The sequence below is a fragment of the Staurois parvus genome, unplaced genomic scaffold, assembly GCF_062004578.1.
Source record: "Staurois parvus isolate SC_StPar_1 unplaced genomic scaffold, SC_StPar_1.0 ptg000468l, whole genome shotgun sequence".
NCBI classification, from domain to species: Eukaryota; Metazoa; Chordata; class Amphibia; order Anura; family Ranidae; genus Staurois; species Staurois parvus.
The window spans coordinates 6,140,923-6,162,569 of NW_028318264.1; the positions used below are offsets into that span (position 1 = coordinate 6,140,923).

The 21,647-nt window shown below is 41.3% G+C and overlaps 1 protein-coding gene across 3 annotated transcripts in view; it reads left to right on the forward strand.

The window, feature by feature from the left end:
• Positions 1-21,647, forward strand: part of TMEM245 (transmembrane protein 245) — a 118,971-nt gene that overhangs the window by 20,452 nt on the left and 76,872 nt on the right. For 2 of the 3 annotated variants that reach the window (XR_016314854.1, XM_089689071.1), the window contains exons 3-7: positions 849-950; positions 5,838-5,951; positions 10,989-11,177; positions 15,723-15,892; positions 21,269-21,292. Coding sequence is in view for 2 of the 3 variants with exons in the window: in XM_089689071.1 (XP_089545197.1) it covers positions 849-950; positions 5,838-5,951; positions 10,989-11,177; positions 15,723-15,892; positions 21,269-21,292 (599 nt within the window). In the remaining variant the exon portion in view is untranslated. The remainder of the gene's footprint in view (positions 1-848; positions 951-5,837; positions 5,952-10,988; positions 11,178-15,722; positions 15,893-21,268; positions 21,293-21,647) is intronic. The other variant, XM_089689072.1, reaches the window with a different exon arrangement.

Here is a 21,647-nt window from a genome sequence, read left to right on the forward strand (position 1 = left end):
ATTACCTGCAGATTTAGTGTGCTTTCAGAAAGTGCACCACACCTGCAGGATATAATGGAACTCTATGGCAAAGTGCAGCTACCCGCGGTGTGGGTAAACTGCAGCATATCAGCCTTAGGCCCCTTTCACACGATCAGTCCGATCGGGACCGCCTGTCTGTTTTTAGGCAGACCCAATTGGACCCTCTATGGAGCGGCAGATGTAGATGGACTTGTGCCGGTTTACCCCTGCCTACCTCCGATCTGCTAAAAAAACAGGTGATCTGTCCCCTTCTGTCTGGGTGATCAGATCTGAGGGCCCTTAGAGTAGAGCGGTCTGTGTCTGTGTCCTCTCTGCATATGCAGAGTGGATACAGACCTGTCATCCGCCTGCTCTGCTCATTGTGGCCCATGACAGGTTACCAAATCACTTAAGTGGCCCTCGCTCTTCAAAAAGTTGGGCACCCTTGTACTAGACAATGCTGGATGTCTCCAGCCAGGAAAGGAGGTGGGATATATTTAAATTGCTGCAGCCTCTAATGTACACTTTTGAGACGCACAGTGTTTAATGAATCGTAGTAGGCAATTTCAGTACAGAAGATCCTGTACAACTCTAAGACTGAAGGCAAGGCTGGAGTTGGGCATTAAAGTTGAAGCTGGGAATATATATGAAAAAAACTTGATATTGGCTCATCCACTGAAGTTTTGATTATTCTGCTTTTCTTTGCCAATGCTGTGCCCTTTGGAAAATGATAAATAGTTCTCATTGGAGTTCTCACTGCTGAGTTTTGTTAAGGAGTTCATTTATTAAAAATGTACTAAAAATGCTTTTTTATCCAGTCTCGGTAATGAAGTAATGTGTTCTTTCAGCGTCTGTTGCTGGACCTTGGAAGATTCCACTATTCCTTGTGATTGTGTTACTGATGGCTGTAGGAGCCCTGCATGAGAAACAGGCTGTACAAGGGTCTTCAGGTAAGGCTAACTTCTATGCGGTTTACAAATTCCTATTCATATTTTATGCAGTCAATGGAAAAATGTATTGCATTTTATAATATTTTTTCCACAAAATTTCATTGTGACATGGGGGAAATTGTTAATGGTATGTGTAGCCAAAACTTTTTTTTTTTTATTCTTTGTTTTGGGTAGAGTAGGGAGGGCTTAAAATCATGCCAGTTATTTAGTTATTTATTTTGTCTGTTTTCTGTTGGAGGAATTTCCCTTTCTGTCCCAAAGATGCAATGGAGAGTAAGAGGAAATCTCAAAAAGTGGAAGGAAAACTCATCTTAGGTTTCCCCAGAACATTTACTCCCATTGAAAGAGTTCACTGTACCTATTGTTCTTGGGGGAAAATGTTGCATGTCTTCTCAGTTTCTCATTGACTGTGATCACCAGTACAAATAGAGTAATAAATCGCTCCACTGGAGACACAGGAATAAAATGTTGACAGAGGATCTTTCTCCTCTCCACTCTATACAAAACTAAATTATACGGTACAGGACACAGGCTACTAATGCGAACACTATGGGCTATAGGCCCCCTGGAGTGCCTTCCTCTATAACTCTTACCTCACTCTGTGAGTCCTCAGTTTTTTTTTAGTCTGTAGGTGTTGGACCTCTTCTGCCTCCTGAAGAAACCAGCTTTGGATGTTTGTTTGTTTTTTTTTCTTCTTTATCATCTGAGTATTCCATCAACTCTTGCTGTCTTCTGCTGTCTAAACAGAAGCAGTGTATCCAGATCGTTGCAACCTTAGGAAGACCTTACGAACTGTACCTGTAGCCCATGCTGTGGGGATGGCACTGGATACCACGTGAGGCATTCAGCTTGACTCTTGTTTTAATGCATTGAGTTATCTGTAGGGTGCTATACAGATCCAGGGTTGTGGTCCATCGCTATTAAAGCCAGCCCCTGAACACCCATTTGGGGTTTGTCCACTGTGATGGGCGAAGCCTGGTTTTTTTTATACAGTCCAGCAGTGTGGACAGGTAAGACAGGGGTTTCCCTGTATCTTTGACCAGTACTTTTGTAAAGGAGGACTATGTTTGGAATGTATTCACTCAGTGTAAACTTTTTAATCTTGGCGCTAAAATTCAACCACTCAGGTGTTACATCACACCATTATTTGCGCACTTTATGCCAATTCCACCTAGAGACCTTATTAGGTACTCATAAGTCAATTCTAAACAGCTTGCTAATGTTGTAAAGCTCATTGCCTCTGTACACAAAAGCCTTGGCATTGTGCAGGTTGACTCTTCTCTGCCTAGCCCTGCCCCTTTGAGCACAAAGAGATGTACACAAACGTTCAAAACGTGCCCTGTTCATGAACAGAATTGGCAGTGTATAACGGCTAGATCAATCCCGAAAGTGGTGCCACTAGGGTTGGTGTTACCTATCCCCCCCAGGAGGACAGGCAGTAGGGCACTGAGCAGGCTAGCGCAACTCTTACCCCGTTTCTGTCTTCAGGACCCCATTACTGTCCTCAGTCCCCAAATTCCTGTCCTCAGTCCCCCCCTCTATTAATGTTCTCAGCCCCCCTTATTAGAGTCTTCAGCCCTCCCATGACGTTTTCAGGCCCCCCCCATTAATGTCTTCAGTGACCCCATTACTGTCCTCCGTCACCGCCATTAATGTCCTCAGTCTTCCTTATACCTGTCCCCACCCCCTACAGCACCAAATTTCTATCCTCGGCTCCTCCCAACTGCGCCCCATTACTTTCCTCCGGTCCCCCTCACCTTCGCCCCTCCTCCTGTCTTACCTTACACAGACAGTGTGGAGTACTTGAGACCTAGCGGCCCTGGACAGAGGGCAGGAGCTGCAAGCTCGAGATTGGTTACTAGGACCACCCTGCGTCCTAATGACCAATCATTTGCTGTTAACTCGGGCAGCCCTGCCCCCTATCCAGAGCTGTCCTGCCTTCTGCAGATGGCTTTGAGAGAATGACGGGCAGCTTGTAAATGGCGGTATCGGTGTCACCCCTCTGGCGGCATTCAGCACCCCCATAGCAAAGCCACTGATGTTTACTCCCCTAAAAATCTTTGCTGAACTCTACTCACTGGAGAAAGAGTTTACAAAAAAAGTGGACTATTCCCTTTAGTTGACTCTGCCACCTCTGTCCTAAACAAACTAACTGGACAAGGATGACCGTTCTGTAAGGCTGGGTAGGAGTCTTTCAATCCTTGACAGCTCAGTGGACATGGTCAAGAGAGGAGGCCATTAAGGCAAAAATGGGGTGCAATGCCTCTGGATAAATGGAGGGATGCACAAATTCAGTATTTTACAACTGCACTTCCTCAGCCATTATGTGATGGGGACGATTTGTTGCCAATAGAGGAGCTATTTTGCTCCCCTGCTTGCAAGTCTCGTAGTATATCTCAGCTGTACTGTATTTTGGTAAAAGAGGCAGAACCTATAATATCCCTGTATTTAGGAAGCAGAACTTGGGCATAGAATTAACTGCGTTCTAGAGGACAAAAATATTAAGACTGGTGTGCTTCTCTACAGTTGACTTGAAAATGACAGAAATGTCTTTCAATCTACTGGCGAGATGGTAGGTGATTCCGGTGAGCGCAATGAGATTCGGGGTGGATAAGTTGCTTGTGTGTTGGAGTGTTCTTTCCTTTGGTTGTTGCTACTAAATCCACTGTTGCATGGTGGATAAGGGGTTTGATTTGAGCTTAGGCTCAAAAACCTCCTCCTGTGCTGTTGTGCACCCACTCCGCCAGATCTGTTGATGTATTCTGGGCCTTTAGGCAGAAAGCTTCTGTCTCCTAACTCTGCAAGGCTGCCACATGGTCTTCTGTTTATACTTTTTCAAAGTTTTACCAGATGGATGTTCAATCTTCTGCGGTTTCAGCTTTCGGCCACAAGGTTACTGCAGCTGTGTTCCAAACCCGGGTCTGTTATCTCTGTTATTTTGAAGCAAGGATATGATATGTTTGAAGCAAGGAGTCCGAAAGCTGCGATCATATTGCCTCAGTGGAGTCAGCGCAGGCATTTAAAGCAGGGTTTCTCTTAGTATAAAAAAACAAGCAAAGTCTTCATTCTTCCAGTGATTTTGGGAGTATATACCAGAAATCTGCTTTCATATATATATATGGGAGTTGATGGGGTTCTATAGACTGTCCTGATGACTTTGCTAATGTCCTGACCTGAAGGAGGCAGCACCTAACCCATGATCAAGACACGAAGGAGCCTGTGCCCTATACTGTACAAATGAAGAATTAAAGGTTTGGCCTAGGGATACATTTTAAAATGTATTTCCATTTTTGCAGTCAAATTTGAAAAAAAACACTGTGTTGTGTTCACACAGTATTCCGACAATTATTTAAAAAATATTTTTATGATTATCTTTCTAGTTGTTTTTTTGCAGCAGGTTTATACATGGAACTCTATTGGTGCCTCTTTTATTATTTAAAGTGGCTTCCAGTGTGCAATTAAGGGACAGTTTTTTTTGTTTTTTTTAAAAAGTGGATTAACATGCAATTTACCACCAAAGTTGTGTGATCTTGCTTGTGGTATAGCAATCAAAGTATATTTTATAGGTACAAGGAAGCCCGAGTTTTGTTTACCTGTGCCTCTTGGGCCCCTCCCACTGTTAAGCATTTGGCCACATCCATTTTTGCCACATCACTCTATGCATGTCGCAGGTCACTTCCTCCCCCAAGTGTCCCTCGTTCTGAAGTTCAAAAGTTGGGAGGTATGGCTTTAAAGTGGTTCGAAAGGTTCTTCATTTTATGCATGTGTGCAGCATCCCCTCCCTCCAGTCCCCTAACACTTACCTGAGCCCCCTCTAGATCCAGTGATGTGCTCTGGTGTCTCGGCTATCCCAGGACTCCCTCTTCTCATTGGCTGAGACAGAAGCGGGAGCCATTGGCTTCCGCTGCTGTCAATCAGAGCCAGTGAGCCAATGAGAACAGAGGGGCTGAGTCGCAGCTCCGTGTATGAATTGATACACAGAGAAGGGGGTGCCCCCATAGCAAGCTGCTTGCTGTGGGGGCACCTGACAGGAGGAAGGGGACAGAAGAGCCTGCGGGAGACCTGAGAAGAGGAGGATCCAGGCTGCTCTGTGCAAAACCACTGCACACAGCAGGTAAGTATAAACATGTTTTGTTACTTTTTCTTAAAAAAAATAAACCTTTAGAATCACTTTAAGTTCAATGAGACCAAGCTGCAGAATTTAAATGTAAAATTACAATTCATCTGGGGGGAAAAAAAGCATTCTGGAGGTGGTAGTATCCTCTCTGATGCCTGCAAACCATCTCAAAAAATCAATCCGCCACAGCTCATCGCTTTTCACAGGGGCGATGGACACCGCTTGCTAGGAGCAAGTGTTAACGAGATTTTGCTTGCTTTAGGATTGCTGCTTTCTCCATGCAAGTCTGGGTATGCAAAAGCAGATAAAGTATATCAAACGCAGGTCAACTGCACTTGCAGTGATTTCTGAATGATCTCCGAACTGTCTCAGCTATTTTATTTGCCCATCAAAGCTCATGGACACAGGCCCTACTGCTGATGCTTTGGCTTTAGTATTTGAGACATTGACCAGAAACCAGAAAATGAGGAAGAAGCCAGAGACCAGGAAAGAGCTAGTAGTTTCAAATTCAGGCTGACAATTGCAGCCCAAACAGTTCTCTTATGATGTGCACTGTAAGGTGTGGGGGTGTTTTTATTGACGTGTAATGCATAACCAGCTTTTTCCCCCCAAGGTATCAATTATATACAGCAATGTACTGGCTCTGCTGGGCATTAGTTTTGTTTAATATGTATATACTGTAGATGTTGGGTGGGAAGGAGTTGGGTACAAGTTTGTTTACATTTACACTTTAATGTATTGGGTTGTTTATAATGTTGTTTTTCGTGTAGAAATGGTTCTTCCTGGACAAATGTTAAACATTGCAACCACAACTATTGCCATGGCAATATCAATCACTGGTTTTCATCAACACCAAGAAGAAATTAATGCAGCGGAAAGTTCAGGTAATACATTTGAACCTCTTTGTAGTATTGCTTGAATAACATGCAACATAGCTTTAATAATCAGCAGTAAGAACATTGACTAAAAGGTCCCAGGCATTACTTTGTGCCTGAAAGGCATGTTTTTAAATGTGTTTTACACATTGTATATTTTGTTTAGCAATGCATCTTATGTGTGTTGGAGTTAATTTTTGCACACCTTTTATTTCATATGTTTCCACTGAATGTTTTTCAGGGAGAGAAACCGGCGAAAGTGTCCCTTTTTAAATGTGCTTTGTTTAAAAAATGTAGTTAATGTTTTGTTTTTTTTTTTTGCACTGATTCTTTTAAAAAAAAATTGTAATCGCTTTTATTCTTATCACAAGAAATGCATGCATCCCTTGTGATAAAAATAATTAGTGACAGGTCCTTTTTATGGAGAAATATGGGGTCAATAAGACCCCACATCTATCCTCTGCAATGTAAAGCATTAGATCAAAAAAAGCATTGAACTAGTGCTTTTAACAATTAAAGAAAAAAAATGGCCAGAACTGGAAGTGACATCACTCCGGTCCTCCAAGGGCATAGAGATGTGTGGCGGCCATCTTTCCTTCTCTCAGCTCTATGCCCAACACCGTGATCGATGGTTTCTCAGGTGAGACTGAACTACCGACAGCCGAAAGGGGTGTTTTCGCCCAAAACGTTTCGGCAACCGGAATTTCGGTGCATCGCTAGTAACATCTTCACTTTGCCTTTTTAAAAGTAAAAGATACACAAGCAAAGGTAGCAGTACAAAATATTCATATTTGTTTTCCTCCTTCTCTAGGATTGTGAATTTAAATAGATTGAGTAAAGATACATCGCTGTTGCTCTTAGAAATAAAAACACATAAAATAGATATATTGCGTGTATGTGTGTGTGTGTGTGTGTATATATATATATATAATGTATGTGTATATATAAATAAAATCTCCCGCACTTTATTGTGCTATACCTCCAATAGGTATAAGAATTGTTATATGCCCAGGATGACTGTTTAATTCTCTCAAAACTCATTTTGATTTTTTTTTTTTTTTTACAATCACTGTATTATATTGTATAATGAAATCTCTAGAGATTTAATAATGAATACAGTTGGTCTGGTTCTGTTCAGTGCTCATAAAAAGCATCACCTTCTTGGAAGTTTTTATGTTTAATTGTCATAGACCTTTAGAATTACCATGGATTTAAATAGTGTATTTTTTTTAGTATTCACAGATTCTCTTTAATGGTAAAGGACAAGTTCAATAATTATCTACAGCACATTACATCCAATTCAGGTCAGGGATGGCTCAGCTTAGTGTATTTGGGAATGGTCTCAAACCACCAAGTTAATGTCCTAAAATTGCCAGGTCAGAGTTCAGATCTAAATTCAATACAGTTTAAAGTGTTGCTAATTCACAACAGTAAAATCCGTCTGTATATGCAGTAAAGCGTGCTTGTTGTACTCGGTGAAACCTAAGGAGTTAATCATCTGCATTGTGTAAAAAGGATGTTTGGTCCTGTCTTCTCTGACCCTCCCTTTCTTCCAGTGTCTCCCTCTTATCTCCTGATAAGACCTATGGTGTGGAGACACTGCACATGCTCAGTTTGGTGTATATTGCTAGGAAGGTTTTTTTTTTTTTTTCTTGGGAGAGTGCATGTGATCAGCACAGGGCCAATCGGCACTGCCCAGACAGAGGTCAGGAGTTTTGCATACTTCTAGAGCAGAAAGAAAACTCCTCCTACAAGCTTTAACCAGTGCTCTGCTGAACACTGACAGAAGTCACAAGACTGCTCTAACTGCTGATGAGAAAAGGTATTTTAGCAGTTTATATTTACTAAAATAATTGAATTTTCATGTTCTGTGTACTGTGGGAGACCAGATGATATAGTGGATGCGGGGTCCTGTGTTTAGCAACACTTTAAGCAGTTTTACAAAGAACAGTGGGGTAAAATTTCCAGATGTGCAAAACTAACAAACTTGTCCACGCAGACTTGAGGCTGTATTATTGCTGCTAAATGATTATCTACTTAATACTGATTTATGTGGATACTTAGGCAGGAAGTTATTTTGTGCTTTCTCATTGTAATTCATTTAAATAATTTTGCAGTGGACTGTTTTCATTTCAACATTAAAGAATCTGTGTCTTATTAATTTGTATCTCAAAAAATGGAAAATCTAATGTGATTCAAACTCTGACAATACAATATGAAAACATCCACGAGGAAACATTTTGGATTTGTAGTTATAAAGTATAGTAAATTTGTTTATTGCATAATCCAGTGTTTCTCAACCTTTTCTCAGGCAGGGCACCGTGTAAAATTATGGACAGCCTTGAGGCACCCCATTCTAAAATGTAAAAAACTATTCTGATAGTTTTACATAATGCATAAACTTCCACACACATAGGACACCCAATGACCCAAGGTGACTTATTCTTCCAAATCAAATATACATTTGCACACTGGTACTGACTAGTATTCCAGTGTTTCTCTTCTCCCTCAGTTTTTCTCCATCATTCAGATAATGTGACCCCAGCGCTGACGGAGAGAAGCAGAGGAGGGGCAAACAATGATGCTGTGCAGGTGCCAGCTGTCCTCTTTATCAACTGATGATGGCATTGGTTTTTGGGATGTAGGTGGCTAGAAGGTCGTAATGGTGCACAATGAAAACCCGTGGCTTTGTGTAACTAAAATGCAGGCTTGATCCACCTCCTGGCTTGTATACAATTTTTGGGTAATTTTTAGGCATTTTGCCAAGGCACCCTTGAAGAGACCTCAATGTACCCCAGGAAACCTAGGCACCCTGGCTGAAAAAGGCTGACGTGATCCACCAAATTTGCATCAGCTTATGGGAAACAAAAAGAACCAAAATGTAAAGTACATCTTTCACATCTTAAAACAAAGTTCATACAAGATGTCTTTTTTTTTTTTGCATTACATATTGTAATGTTAAGGGGTTTATTTCTCATAAGGAGCCATATAAATCATACTTTTGTCCAAGTGGTCTATTGTGTGTCCTGAACCCCTGGTTTGTTGCCTGGGTACATTCAACATTATAGAACCATTATTTTCAAACTCTAGGTATTTCCCTTTTAAAATATATGCCTGTATACTGAAAAGAAAAGTCCTTGGTACAATTTCCTAGCAATAATTACTGAGTTCTCCCTGCAGGGATGGCTCCCCCCTGTGCCCTCCCTGCTCCTCCCCGCCAGGAAAACACAATAGCTCAGTGGGAAGGATTGCCCCATCAACACTAACTGTGTTGATGGGGGAATCAAACGGTTTTCTTTCCTGCAACCCGTGGTTGCAGGAAAGAGATTTGCAACATCTGTGGATGGCATTAGAAAGACATAATACAAAATAAATAAATAAACCACAATGATAAACTCAATATATAGTACATCAAAAGTGAAAAAAAAGTTAGACCTAGAAATGATAAATCAAATACAAATGAACATCACAAACTACCACTCCAAGTTAATAACTGTCCATAAAAATCCAATCATATATAAAGTGATTAACATATGTATACGTTCCATTAAGACAATGCTGTACATCACTGACTACCGTATTTGCCGGCGTATAAGACGACCCCCCTACTTTTCCTGCTAAAATGTAGTGTTTGGGCTATACTCGCCGTATAAGACTACCCCTCTTCCAATGCACACCAGTGGGAGGAATAGTGCCCCATCATTGATGTCAGTGGGAGGAATAGTGCCCCATCATTGGTGTCAGTGGGAGGAATAGTGCCCCATCATTGGTATCAGTGGCAGGAATGGTGCCCCATCATTGGTATCAGTGGGAGGAATAGTGCCCCATCATTGATGTCAGTGGGAGGAATAGTGCCCCATCATTGGTGTCAGTGGGAGGAATGGTGCCCCATCATTGGTATCAGTGGCAGGAATGGTGCCCCATCATTGGTATCAGTGGGAGGAATAGTGCCCCATCATTGATGTCAGTGGGAGGAATAGTGCCCCATCATTGGTGTCAGTGGGAGGAATAGTGCCCCATCATTGGTATCAGTGGGGGGAATAGGTGCCCCATCATTGGTATCAGTGGCAGGAATGGTGCCCCATCATTGGTATCAGTGGCAGGAATGGTGCCCCATCATTGGTGTCAGTGGGAGGAATGGTGCCCCATCATTGGTGTCAGTGAGGGGTGGAATAGTGCCCCATCATTGGTGTCAGTGGGGGGTGGAATAGTGCCCCATCGTTGGTGTCAGTGGGGGGGGGGAATAGCGCCCCATCGTTGGTGTCAGTGGGGGGGAGGAATAGTGCCCCATCGTTGGTGTCAGTGGGAGGAATAGTGCCCCATCGTTGGTATCAGTGGGAGGAATAGTGCCCCATCATTGGTATCAGTGACACCAATGATGGGGCACTATTCCTCCCACTGAGACTTGCTGACCCTGTTCTCGTATGGTGCTGCTGCAGCCAGCATATGTGGTTGCAGCAGCACCTCTACACAGAACACTTACCTGCTGCTCCGGCACTCAATTTTCGCGGGGCCGCTCGGCTCCGCCCCCTCGCCGGTGATTGGCCGCCTGTGTGCCTTTCCTGAGCTACAGTTCTGGCGGCCAATCACCGGTGAGGAGGCGGAGCCGAGCAGCCGCACGAACATCCAGTGGCCGAACTGAAGGAGACGCCGCGCTTCCTGGACCGGATCGTCGTGGGACTGGATCCAGGTAAGAGACATCAGCCCCTGCAAACCCCTGTACTTAATGCCGCAGCCCCCCTAACATGTGTACCGGCGTATAAGACGACCCCCGACTTTTGAGAAGATTTTCAAGGGTCAAAAAGTAGTCTTATACGCCGGCAAATACGGTATATACTAAAATCGTATACACAAACAGTTTAAAAAAAAAAGAAAAGGTTTTTACTTTTGAAACCGTTCTTTATTACTATAGGAAAACTGTGATATACATGTAACGAATAGAAATGACCAAAAGAGTATAACTTGATTTCTTTGTTGAAGTTTTTCTTTTTGATATTTCTGAATAATAATTGTGGAACATGCATGAGTTACATATACTCTCAACAGGAACGGATACAAGTGGGACCCCTACCTCTCCCCTTTCGTCCTCCTTTGGCAAGAGAAGTGATATTGGAGCATTTTTAAGAAAAAAGAAAACTAGCGACATCTACTTTGTTCTCCTTGTGTGGGCCATTGTTATTGTACAGATATGCCTTAATTTATGGATTGTACAACTTCTTCCTGTACCCATTGCAGGTAATCCATTTTTATGAGTAAACTGTGTTCTGTTTTGAAAAAAAGCAGTGATCTGTATTTACTGTTGTTTGAATGCCATTGCTAATGTGTTGATTTCGGGGGGCCTTTTTCACCTTTCCAAATTGATTACATATATCCAACCAAAATTATATTTGGTCACTAAGCACTGTGCTCTTGTGAGCATATATGTGAGTTATTACAGGGTTTACATTTCCCAGTTAAGTCCCTGTTGTTACATTTTTACAATAGGCCTGTATGATATGTATCTCTGGTTTTTATTCAATCACCACTGGTTTTTTAATTCTTCCTCATTGATGTGTGCTGATGTAGCTGCACTGATGGGCATTGATGAGCACCGATGAGGAGGCACTGATATGCTGCACTAATTTGCACTGACGCTGCTGCAGTGATCATCAGTGCCCTGATTATTGGTGTAAATGTGTGCTGTCAGGATTGCCGGTCATCAGCTCTTCTTTCCTCACAGTGACAGCACATGAGGAAAGGAAATGCGGATAACCACCAAGTTTGATTGAACACAGCTGATCACATGGTAAAGGGCCGCTGTAATTGGCCTTTTACCTCGATCTGTGATCAGCTGTATCCAAAGGACACTGCAATCACAAAGAGTGCCCGATGCATACCCCGGGGGTTCACAGGAGGTGGGGTTTTGGGAGCAGGTCTATAGATACCCTCCCAGAACTAGACCAACACGCTGCAGCTATCTTTTGGCTGTGGCGCGGTTTGTGGTTAAGTAATTGCAGGGCAGGAGTAAGTAATGCACAGAGTGCTTCCTAAGCACAAATCCCCCTCCCCCCCTTCTAAAACACCCTCACCATCATCCTCCATGTCAAAACCATCTCCAGCACAAACTCCCCCTTCCTTCCTTGAATTGTATTCACCACACTATGGCACTGCATTACATGTGCCGGAGAGTTTCCTATATCCCAGCACCATGACTACCCTTCTTCTTTTTTTTTTTTTTTTTTTTTTTTTTTTTATGCTATATAATTTATACTACTATTGTTAGAATACATGGGTAACAAATGGGTGACCATGACAGTACAGGAACAACAAAAAGGCACTTGTGAAAATACACAATCATAAAGAGGAGATTTGGGGGACCACAGAGCAGATAAGTTTGGCATGTTTGTTATTAACCAGTTGCTGTGATATAAAACAATGAGACAAAGATAAATCATTTCAGAACTTTTACCACCTTTTAATGGGAATAATATGGTTGTATAACTTTGCACAACCTTAACCACTAGCCTACAGGGCACTTATACCCCCTTCCTGCCCAGGCCAATTTCCAGCTTTCGGTGCTGTTGCACTTTGAATGACAAATGTGCGGTCATGCAACACTGTACCCATATGACATTTTTATCATTTTTTTGTGACAGCTTTATTTTGGTGGTATTTTATCACCTCTGGGTTTTTTATTCTTAAACCAAAAACCACTGAAAATCTTGGAAAAAACCAAAACAAAACCATTGATGGGCTGCACTGATGGGCATTGAAAGGCAGCACTCGTATATGGCACTGATAGGCGGCACTGACTGGCAGCACTGATGCACACTGATAGGTGGCACTGACTGGCACTGATGGGTGACAATGAAAGGCAGCTCAGACGGGCACTGATATGTGGCACTGATGGGCACTGAAATGTGGCACTGATGGGCACTGGCAGGTGGAATGGATGAGCAATGGCAGGTGGCTTGGATGAGAACTGAGAGCCGGCACTGATGGACACAGACAGGTGGCGCTGCTGGGGCTACACATCAGGGCACACTTATCTTCAGTGCTCTGATGATCTGTGTACATGTCCCCTCCGAGAAATGCCGATTACAGGCTCTCTTCTCCTCACGAGCGATCAGCGTGACCGCTCGTGGGGAGAGAAATGCCGATAACCGTCATTTCCCGGTTTACATGTGATCAGCTGTGATTGGACACAACTGATCACATGACCTCCCAGAACGAGAGAACCACCTTGCGTCTGCCATTTTACTATATGGCAGGCAGGAGGCGGTTAAACTAATACTTTGTTGAAGCACCTTTTGATTTTATTACAGCACTCAGTCTTTTTGGGTATGAGGCTATCAGCATGGCACATCTTGACTTGGCAATATTTGCCCACTCTTCCTTGCAAAAACACTACAAATCTGTCAGATTGTGAGGGCATCTCCTGTGCACAGCCCTCTTCAGATCAACCCAGGTTTTCGATCGGATCCAGGTCTGGGCTCTGGCTGGGCCATTCCAAAACTTTTATCTTCTGTTGAAGCCGTTCCTTTGTTGATTTGGATGTATGCTTTGGGTCGTTGTCATGCTGAAAGATGAAGTTCCTCTTCATGTTCAGCCTGAAGGTTTTGTTCCAATATTGACTGGTATTTGGAACTGTTCATAATTCCCTCTACCTTGACTAAGGCCCCAGTTCCAGCTGAAGAAAAACAGCCTCAAAGTATGATGCTGCCACCACCATGCTTCACTGTGGGTAACTGAATAAATTTTGGCCAAGATTTATGATGAAATGCTATTTATTTGCAAAATTTTATAAGAAAAATACTTTTTTTCAAAAGTTTTGGACTTTTTCATTTACATAGCAAAAAAAATAAAAATCCCAGTGGTGAATAAATATCACCAAAATAAAGCATTATCTGTCTCCAAAAAGATGCTAAAAAATTCATATGGGTACAGTGTTGCATGACCGCTAATTTGTCATTCAAAGTGTGATAGCACTGAATGCTGAAAATTGGCCTGGACAGGAAGGGGGTAAAAGTGTCCGGACTGGAAGTGCCTCTGATGCTTTTGGAAGCTCTCTGAGGACCATGGCTTTTGCTGTAGGATGAGACTAAGATAAGGTCAGGAAAGACCTACTAGAACAGCTGAACTTTATTTGGGGTAATCAGAGGCACTTTAAATGATGGCAGGTGTGTACTGACTCCTATTTAACATGATTTTTAATGTGATTGCTTAATTCTGAACACAACTACATCCCCAGTTATAAGAGGGTGTGGATACTTATGCAACCGCATTTTTTCTATTTTTTTTTTTTTTTCATGTTTATTTCCCCCCCAAAAGATTTCAGTTTGTTTTTCAATTGAGTTTAAGGTTTCTAGGTGATAAAGGTGGAAAAAGTTTTAAAATGATACATCTTTGTCTCATTTTACATCACAGAAACCTGACATTTTAGCAGGGTGTGTATACTTTTTATTTCCATTGTGTATATATACAAGATTCTGCTTTTTCTGGTAGGGGGGCACCTGCTTGCTTGCCTGCCCGTGCTATAATTGGCTCTGGTACATGTCAATCACCAGGTCCCGGCCAGCAATTCATGATCGGGACCTGGTGATCAGTGGAGCAATTGATGGGAGAGAGATCTGTGAATGTAAATGATATCTCTCCTGTCAGCTGGGATGTGCCAATTGTAATCACCCTAGTAAAACACCGCACCGTAAAAACACTCCCTGACACAGTTAACCCTTTGTAGGCCCCAGATGTTAACCCCTTTTTTTTGCCCAGTGTCATTAGTACATTGACAGTGCGCTTTTTTTTTTTTTTTTTTTTAAATCTCATTATAGCACTGATCACTGTATTAGTGTCACTGGAGATGTCAATGGCTGTTAGTTCCCATCCAGCGTCAGTGTTTGAATGCCCGCTGTACTATTGTACTCCCGCTATAAGTCGCTGATTGCTGCCATTAAAAAAGAAAATTCCAGTATCTATACCGTTGTTTATAGATGCTATAATTTTTACACAAACCAATTGATATACACTTACTGAGATTTTTTTGTTCCCTTAAGACATGTAGCAGAATACATTTTGTCTTTTATAGCAAAAAAAATTAGTAGTAATCAAATACCGCAAAATGAAAGCTCTTTTTGTGTGAAAAAAAGTGATATAAATTTAATTTGGGTACAGTGTTGCATGACTATACAATTGCCAGTTAAAGTAGCGCAGCGCCATATAGAAGAAAATGGCCTATTCATGGAGGGGGGTAAATCTTCCAGAGGGCAAGTAGTTAAACAATTACCTTTGCAGTCATTTTAAGCAGGATTAGGTATCTTTTTTTTAACATAAACAATTTGAAATTGAAAGTTAAAAAAATGTGCATGCATGTTTGTGTTACTTTTGTAATATCTATATTTCATTTTATCCATATGCCATCTTGCCTGGTCTGTCCTTCAGCATTATTGGGAAGTGATGAAGGTGTCCCGTAATCTGAGGGAAGTTGTGTAATTCTTCCATCACAGGAAGTTGTCTGTAGGAGATATTTGATATACGCCAGCAAGAGGGCCTGAAATAGGGTAGTTCTATCCTCACCTAATCTTTTTTTTTTTTCTTTCTCTCTCCTTGCTTTTTTAAGCCATTTATTACTTGTTTAATAAATGCAATAAGAAAAATGTACAATATAATTGGATGCATCATATATTTGTCCTTGTTACTTTTCTGTGTTTTTGCTATGTGAATGTAAGAAATAACATTCTTATAACAGCTATACTTTTTTTTAAGCTATTCAGTGTTACTACTAAATACATATTTTTACCATAGTTTTTGTAGTTAAGAAGCTGGTGATACGTTTTGGAGTTATAGATTTTTTGGTGGATCGTTTTGGATCTTGGTGGGATGTAATAGAAAACTTTTTGAAAGAACGACAAGAAGCATTGGCACCTGGACCGATTCGAGGACTGGGAAGGTTTATCCTAAAAGTTGACTGTAAGGTATTTGATGTATCTTTACTTCTTTAAAAAAAAAATGATATACTGTATGGTGGGTTTTTTTTTTTTTCACATTTGTACATTGTATATTAAAATGTCTGCTTGGGATGTGCTTGGGTTGAGAATAGTCACTGAAGAAAATCTAATGGGCACATGTATGAGCTGTATATTTTGTCTTTCATCAGCAAAAAACCATATGTGCATTTCTCTTTAAGTATGATTGATATTTTGCTCAACAATGTGGCATCTATGGCGCAATTTTGTTATTTCCACCAATATGCTTTATGCTCGCTCACCCCCCTTTTCTGACCTGCTGGGCTGCATGCTCGGATAAGGGTCTGGTATAGATTTGGGGGGGCCCACGGCAATTTGTAGCTTTTTTTTTTTTTTTTTGGCGTAGGGGTTCCCCTCAAAATCCATACCAGACCCAAGGGCTTGGTATGGATGGAGGGGGGGGGACCCCACAATGTTTTTTTAAAAAAAAAAAATGTTTTTAATTGCCAGCAATTCTTTCTTTTACATTCAGCTGTCAATGGGGAACCCCACTGACAGCTGAAACATTGACGCATGTTTTTCACTAAAATACCGCATGACTTGATAAAATAAATCATGCGGTATTGTAGTAGCGGTTTTTAGTGAATTCAAATGTTTTTATTTTTTTTAAATGCTATGCGGTATCCTACCTCATACTCGGATGCGGTAAGATACCTCTTAGTGAATTGCGCCCAATATCATCTATTGCATCATATGTTGCTAGGTAAACTTGCCAAAAACATGCAAATCTGCCCAATTTGAGCTACAAAAGTAGCTCCAAAACTTTTTTTGAGCTTCAGGCATTCTGCTTCAGGCAACTTGGAGTTGAGATGTGAATCATCTCCATAGAGAAATACTGATTTTCCCCCCCCCCCCGATTGATTTGGAGCTTCGTGCTACAAAATGCTCAGGTGAGTCAGCCTGAGTGCCCTATAAAACTTACAAGATAACATTTTGTTAAAAGTTACAAATTACCTTGTTTCTTCGAGAAATATGCTTGATGAAAGCATTGTATGTGTTTGGCCTATACGCAGGTATAGAAAAATAACCACTGGAGTCTGATTAGCAAATGTTAATGTGGGCATTTATAAGAATACAGCTCTTCTCATAAACAAGGAGACCGCAATATAGTTATCATTGTGGAATTCTTAATGTGTATTATTAAAAACATGCTTCTAGTTTGCTGCTGTTTACATACTTGGGTCCATGCTTGTGTTTTAAGGAGACATTGTAATGGTTTTGGAGTTTTTCATTATTTATCTTTCAAACTGAGTTGTTTTTTTTCAACATTTTATTTTTTAACCAATAAGCCTTTATTATGTTATAAAGGATTAACAAAGCATTATGGGTTACAGAGACAGCACAGCTTGTAGATGGTAAAACATTGAAAGGAGACTAGAGCTCCACCTGCTGGTGGGAAAACAGACTATTGTACGCATACACTATTTAATACCCTTATTACTATCTATTAAAATAAAAAGTACTATTGAACATAATTACAATAATATGTACAGAACTACTTAGTCAGTAATGTTCTATTTACTTCACTTTAAAAAAAGCACTGACACTGTACTAATGGCACTGGGCGGGAAGGGGTTAATGTGAGGGGGTGGTCAAAGGGTTAACTGTATGCTGGGAGTTTTTTACTAGGGGGTGGGGGGGGTGTTCTTTACTGGGGATGGCTGTACTGTGCTGGAGCTGACAGGCAGGAAGATTGTTTGTAAACAAAACAATCTTCCTCCCCGTCGGAGATGCTTGGTAATCAACTGATGTCGGCGGGTAATTACCAGCCGAAATCCGTTGAATGGCGGCGCTTGTAGGGCCTTCCCCTACCCAGAAATGCAAATTCGCTCATATATACGTGATTCTGCATACAGGTACCGCCCTGTAGCAATATATCTGCTATAGGGCGGTCCTTAAGTGGTTCAAGTGTATTTTTACTTTTCCATTCAAAATGAGAGCCTCTATATGTTTGTGTTCCCATTCATACATCATACCTAAAGGATATCTATGGTCACAGCAGACACTTTCACTTCATAACATCCTCATAGTAATAACAATACAAACAGTTATTTTTGACAATCCGGTATAAGCTTACTTAAACTCTCTCATGTTGTGAGTTCTGCCTGTCTGCTGGCCATTTGTGGCCATTTCCACAAATTCTTGGATTCCCTGCATGCTTTTCAGCTGTTTACTTTCTAATGGCTACATACTCCATAGTACCTTGCTGCCTACAAGCGGTTATTCCTGTACTGACTCCAATTGAAACTTCTCTCAGCACCTCTGTATTCAGAAGGCAGGCTCTGTGAATTTTGTGGCACAGAAGTGCCTATCAACAAAACATTGTGAAAACAGAATTCTAGGATATAAATGTATAAGGAGCTTCACAAAGTAAGTTTACAAAAGTCAGGATTGTTCAGAATAGTAGGAGCAGGATAGAAACAATTGAAATACAATGTGGAAATGAATATATGCATCACATTCAGACCATATAATGCAAGTAATGAACCAGCCATCGTGGGAATCTTTACCTTTTCTTGGGACAGACAGTCCCGCTCTGCAAGTTTACAAATGATAATGAAATCTGCCAGCACAGTATAGACCAGGTTGATTATTGCAAAAATAATTACCCTAGCTCCCTTAAACAGGGAACACTAAGATTTATCAGTTCTGGATTTTTCAGAAAAGGGCTTCTAAAGAAGGTAAGCTGTAATTTTTAATACATTTTTTTTTAAGTAATGCTATGGGAATGGACGTACAAAATATAAAGAGGGTGTTATCGCAATTTGGCTGCAAAATTAATAGACAGACCTACATTGTAGTTGCAACTTTCTGCCTTTTTTACAACCGAAAGGAGACAGTTTTGGCTATTATTGAGTCTTAAAACTCAAACAGCTTGTAGTCTCTACTAGTTCTCTCCCCAGTTTAGGTTCTTTTAGGACTCCTAAGTCCGCCAAGACCTCCCTGGGCTCCCACTGATCGCAGTCTTCATTTGTAGACTGGAAGATCCTTGATGAGCTCTTTGTCTCTCCTACGCATCTACCATTCTAGTTGACTGCACTATGCCATATATGTATATTGTATCATATACTCTATATGATTATAGTATATTTAAAAACCATGCCTGTAGCTTTCAACTACAATGTGGACAGGTTGTTGGTCTCCTGCCTTGCTTAAGAATCTCCTGTCACTGAACATAAGGAGGACTCTTTGGCTAAAATGTTGTGCTGCAGAATCCACATGAAAAAAGCACTTGCTTTGTATGTCTTTTGAGGGACAACGCCTCATTTTAGTTCTCCTTGATCGCTTCACCAAGAATGCCAGTGGTGGCAGAGGTACACATCTTCCCTATCAATAGCAAATGAAGCTGAGGGCTCAGTCTAGCAAGCATCCAGGCTGCCTGCAAGACCTGAACCTCCAAGTCTCCTAAATGCCAGATCGTTTTTCTTCAGCCTGAAGGTTGCCCCCTAACTTAAAATGGTTCTAAAGCACAAGGTTTTTTTACCTTAATGCATTTGTTTCATTAAGGTAAAAAAACTAATTGTGTGCAGCCCCTCCTTTTACTTACCTGAGCCTGATCTAGATCCAGTGCTGTGCACTAGAGCAGCGGCTCTCAACTCTCTTCTCTCACTGGACAGAGCTGATGCTGCTGTCCAACACAGCCAGTGAGCAGAGGAGGGGGCAAAGTCAATGAACACACAGAGCCTGGCTCAGGATCGATCCTGCATTAGTGCCCCCATAGGAAGTGACTTGCTATGGGGTGCACTTTGTAGGGGGGCACTTTTCAGGGGGGAGGAGACAGGGGCACCAGTGGGGGACCCCAGAAGAAGAAGATTGGGTCTTCTCTATGCAAAACCAAGTATAGTTTACGATTTAAAAAATATTTACAATCTCACTTTTAGCCAGTGATTTTCTTCCCCAGAAAAAAACTTCAACTTGGATTCTTCAGTCCAGGAGTCACCTGAACCTGTGCTTCTGTATGAGAGACCTGGAACTAATGGTAGCCTCTTTTGAGGCAGTACCATTTGCCTAGTTTCACTCTAGACTTGTACAACAGAATTTTTTGGACTGATAGCTAGATAGTCAAGAAATTAATTTTTTCTGGTCTCCTGGAAGATTCTCGTGACAGATTCCAGCCTATCAAACTGGGAGGGGGATCTAGAAACCTACTTGCCTTCTTGGTGCAGTGGACTTGGCTTCCATAGGAATCTCCTCTCCCTGTCAACATTGCGGAGCTCGGGATAATTTTATTCAAATATCTCTGGTTCCAGTGACCTCGATACCTCTGGGGTGGCCCTGGCAGATGTGGTACTCTGACCTAATAAGACTCCTGGCAGATACTGTAGGGCTCTTCCATTTTGTCTAGATCCTCTGTTTCAAGGGCTGATTTACCCTCATGCTTTCATGGTTGATGGTATACAGCATTGCTGTTAAAGCTTAGGTTCTGGGGGACTGAGGCATCCCTGAAACTTTGATTTCTACAATGCTGAAAGCTAGAAAGTCTGCTACCTGCAAGGTCAACCATTGCACATGGAAGGAATACTTTGCTTGGTGCACGACAAGAAATTTTCACTCCCGAAATTTTCAGTGGGACAAATTCTGACTTTTTACAGATCGTCCTGAACCTACATTTATTCATTAGCAATTCAACATTGTTTTCTGAACTTGCGGTCTTGTTCCAGAGACTGCTGGCTTCTCATTCTTTGTTCAGGACTTGTGCATTGTGTTTTCCCATGTATCCACACTGTGCACACAGCTGTGAATCTGTGGGATCTAAATTTGTTACTCTTGGTGCTTCTAAAACCACCCTTTGACACGATCAGGGATTTACTCCTTGGCATACTCAAAAGGTTATGCTTCTCACTGCCATAACTTAAGCAATGTCAGTGTCTTTGCTGGTTCCTTTATACTGTGAAGAACACATGTTGATGTCTGCCTCCATAGGTATGATAATCAGATTTGATTTCTCTTTATGTCAAGTATGGATGAAATAAAGCCATGTGTAACATTTTACTGGTTCTCTTGTTTTAGAAAACATGACACTAAATTTGTGTTTCCCCTGTCAAGCTACAAATATGGTATTTGGTAACAGACTTCAATTTATATATACACTCTGTAATTTTCTTTTGTAGCTTATTGTACATTGGTTATCTGTGTCTTGTTTGGAAAGGAAATAATGAATATATAGCATTTTCCGCTATATATTTACCCCCTTTTTGTTTGAACCTTTTGTTCTAGCCTCATTGTATATATGCATTTTCACTAATGTACTGCTGTCTTCTCTCCTTTTTTTTCCTTATGCTCTCCTTTTCCTTTTTCCCTTTTCACATTCCTCCCCACATTAAGATGTGGCAATGGCTAAATGAGCAGGTAAACCAATGGTTTATTAAACCTTTTTTTTGTCTTCTGAAATGAGCTGCTGTCCTTTCTGTTTAACAGTTAAAGCGGAACTTCACTCTGTCAACATTGACTATTTTAAATCGGTTATGCTGCTAGCATTTGTAAATAGATAAGTTATATTATATTGTGTTTACATTTTTTTTTTTCAACAATTAAGTTAATTCCTAGGCAAAAGACATCCTACATCTCAGGAGTCTTTGGTAGGGGAGGAGGGACTTTCTCAGCTAAGCACACCCCTCCTGCCTGCATGCCTGAGCTAAGGGCAAATGGAATCCAAGACGTTAATGCTACATGAATCATGCCCTTACTCAGGATGGCCATGACC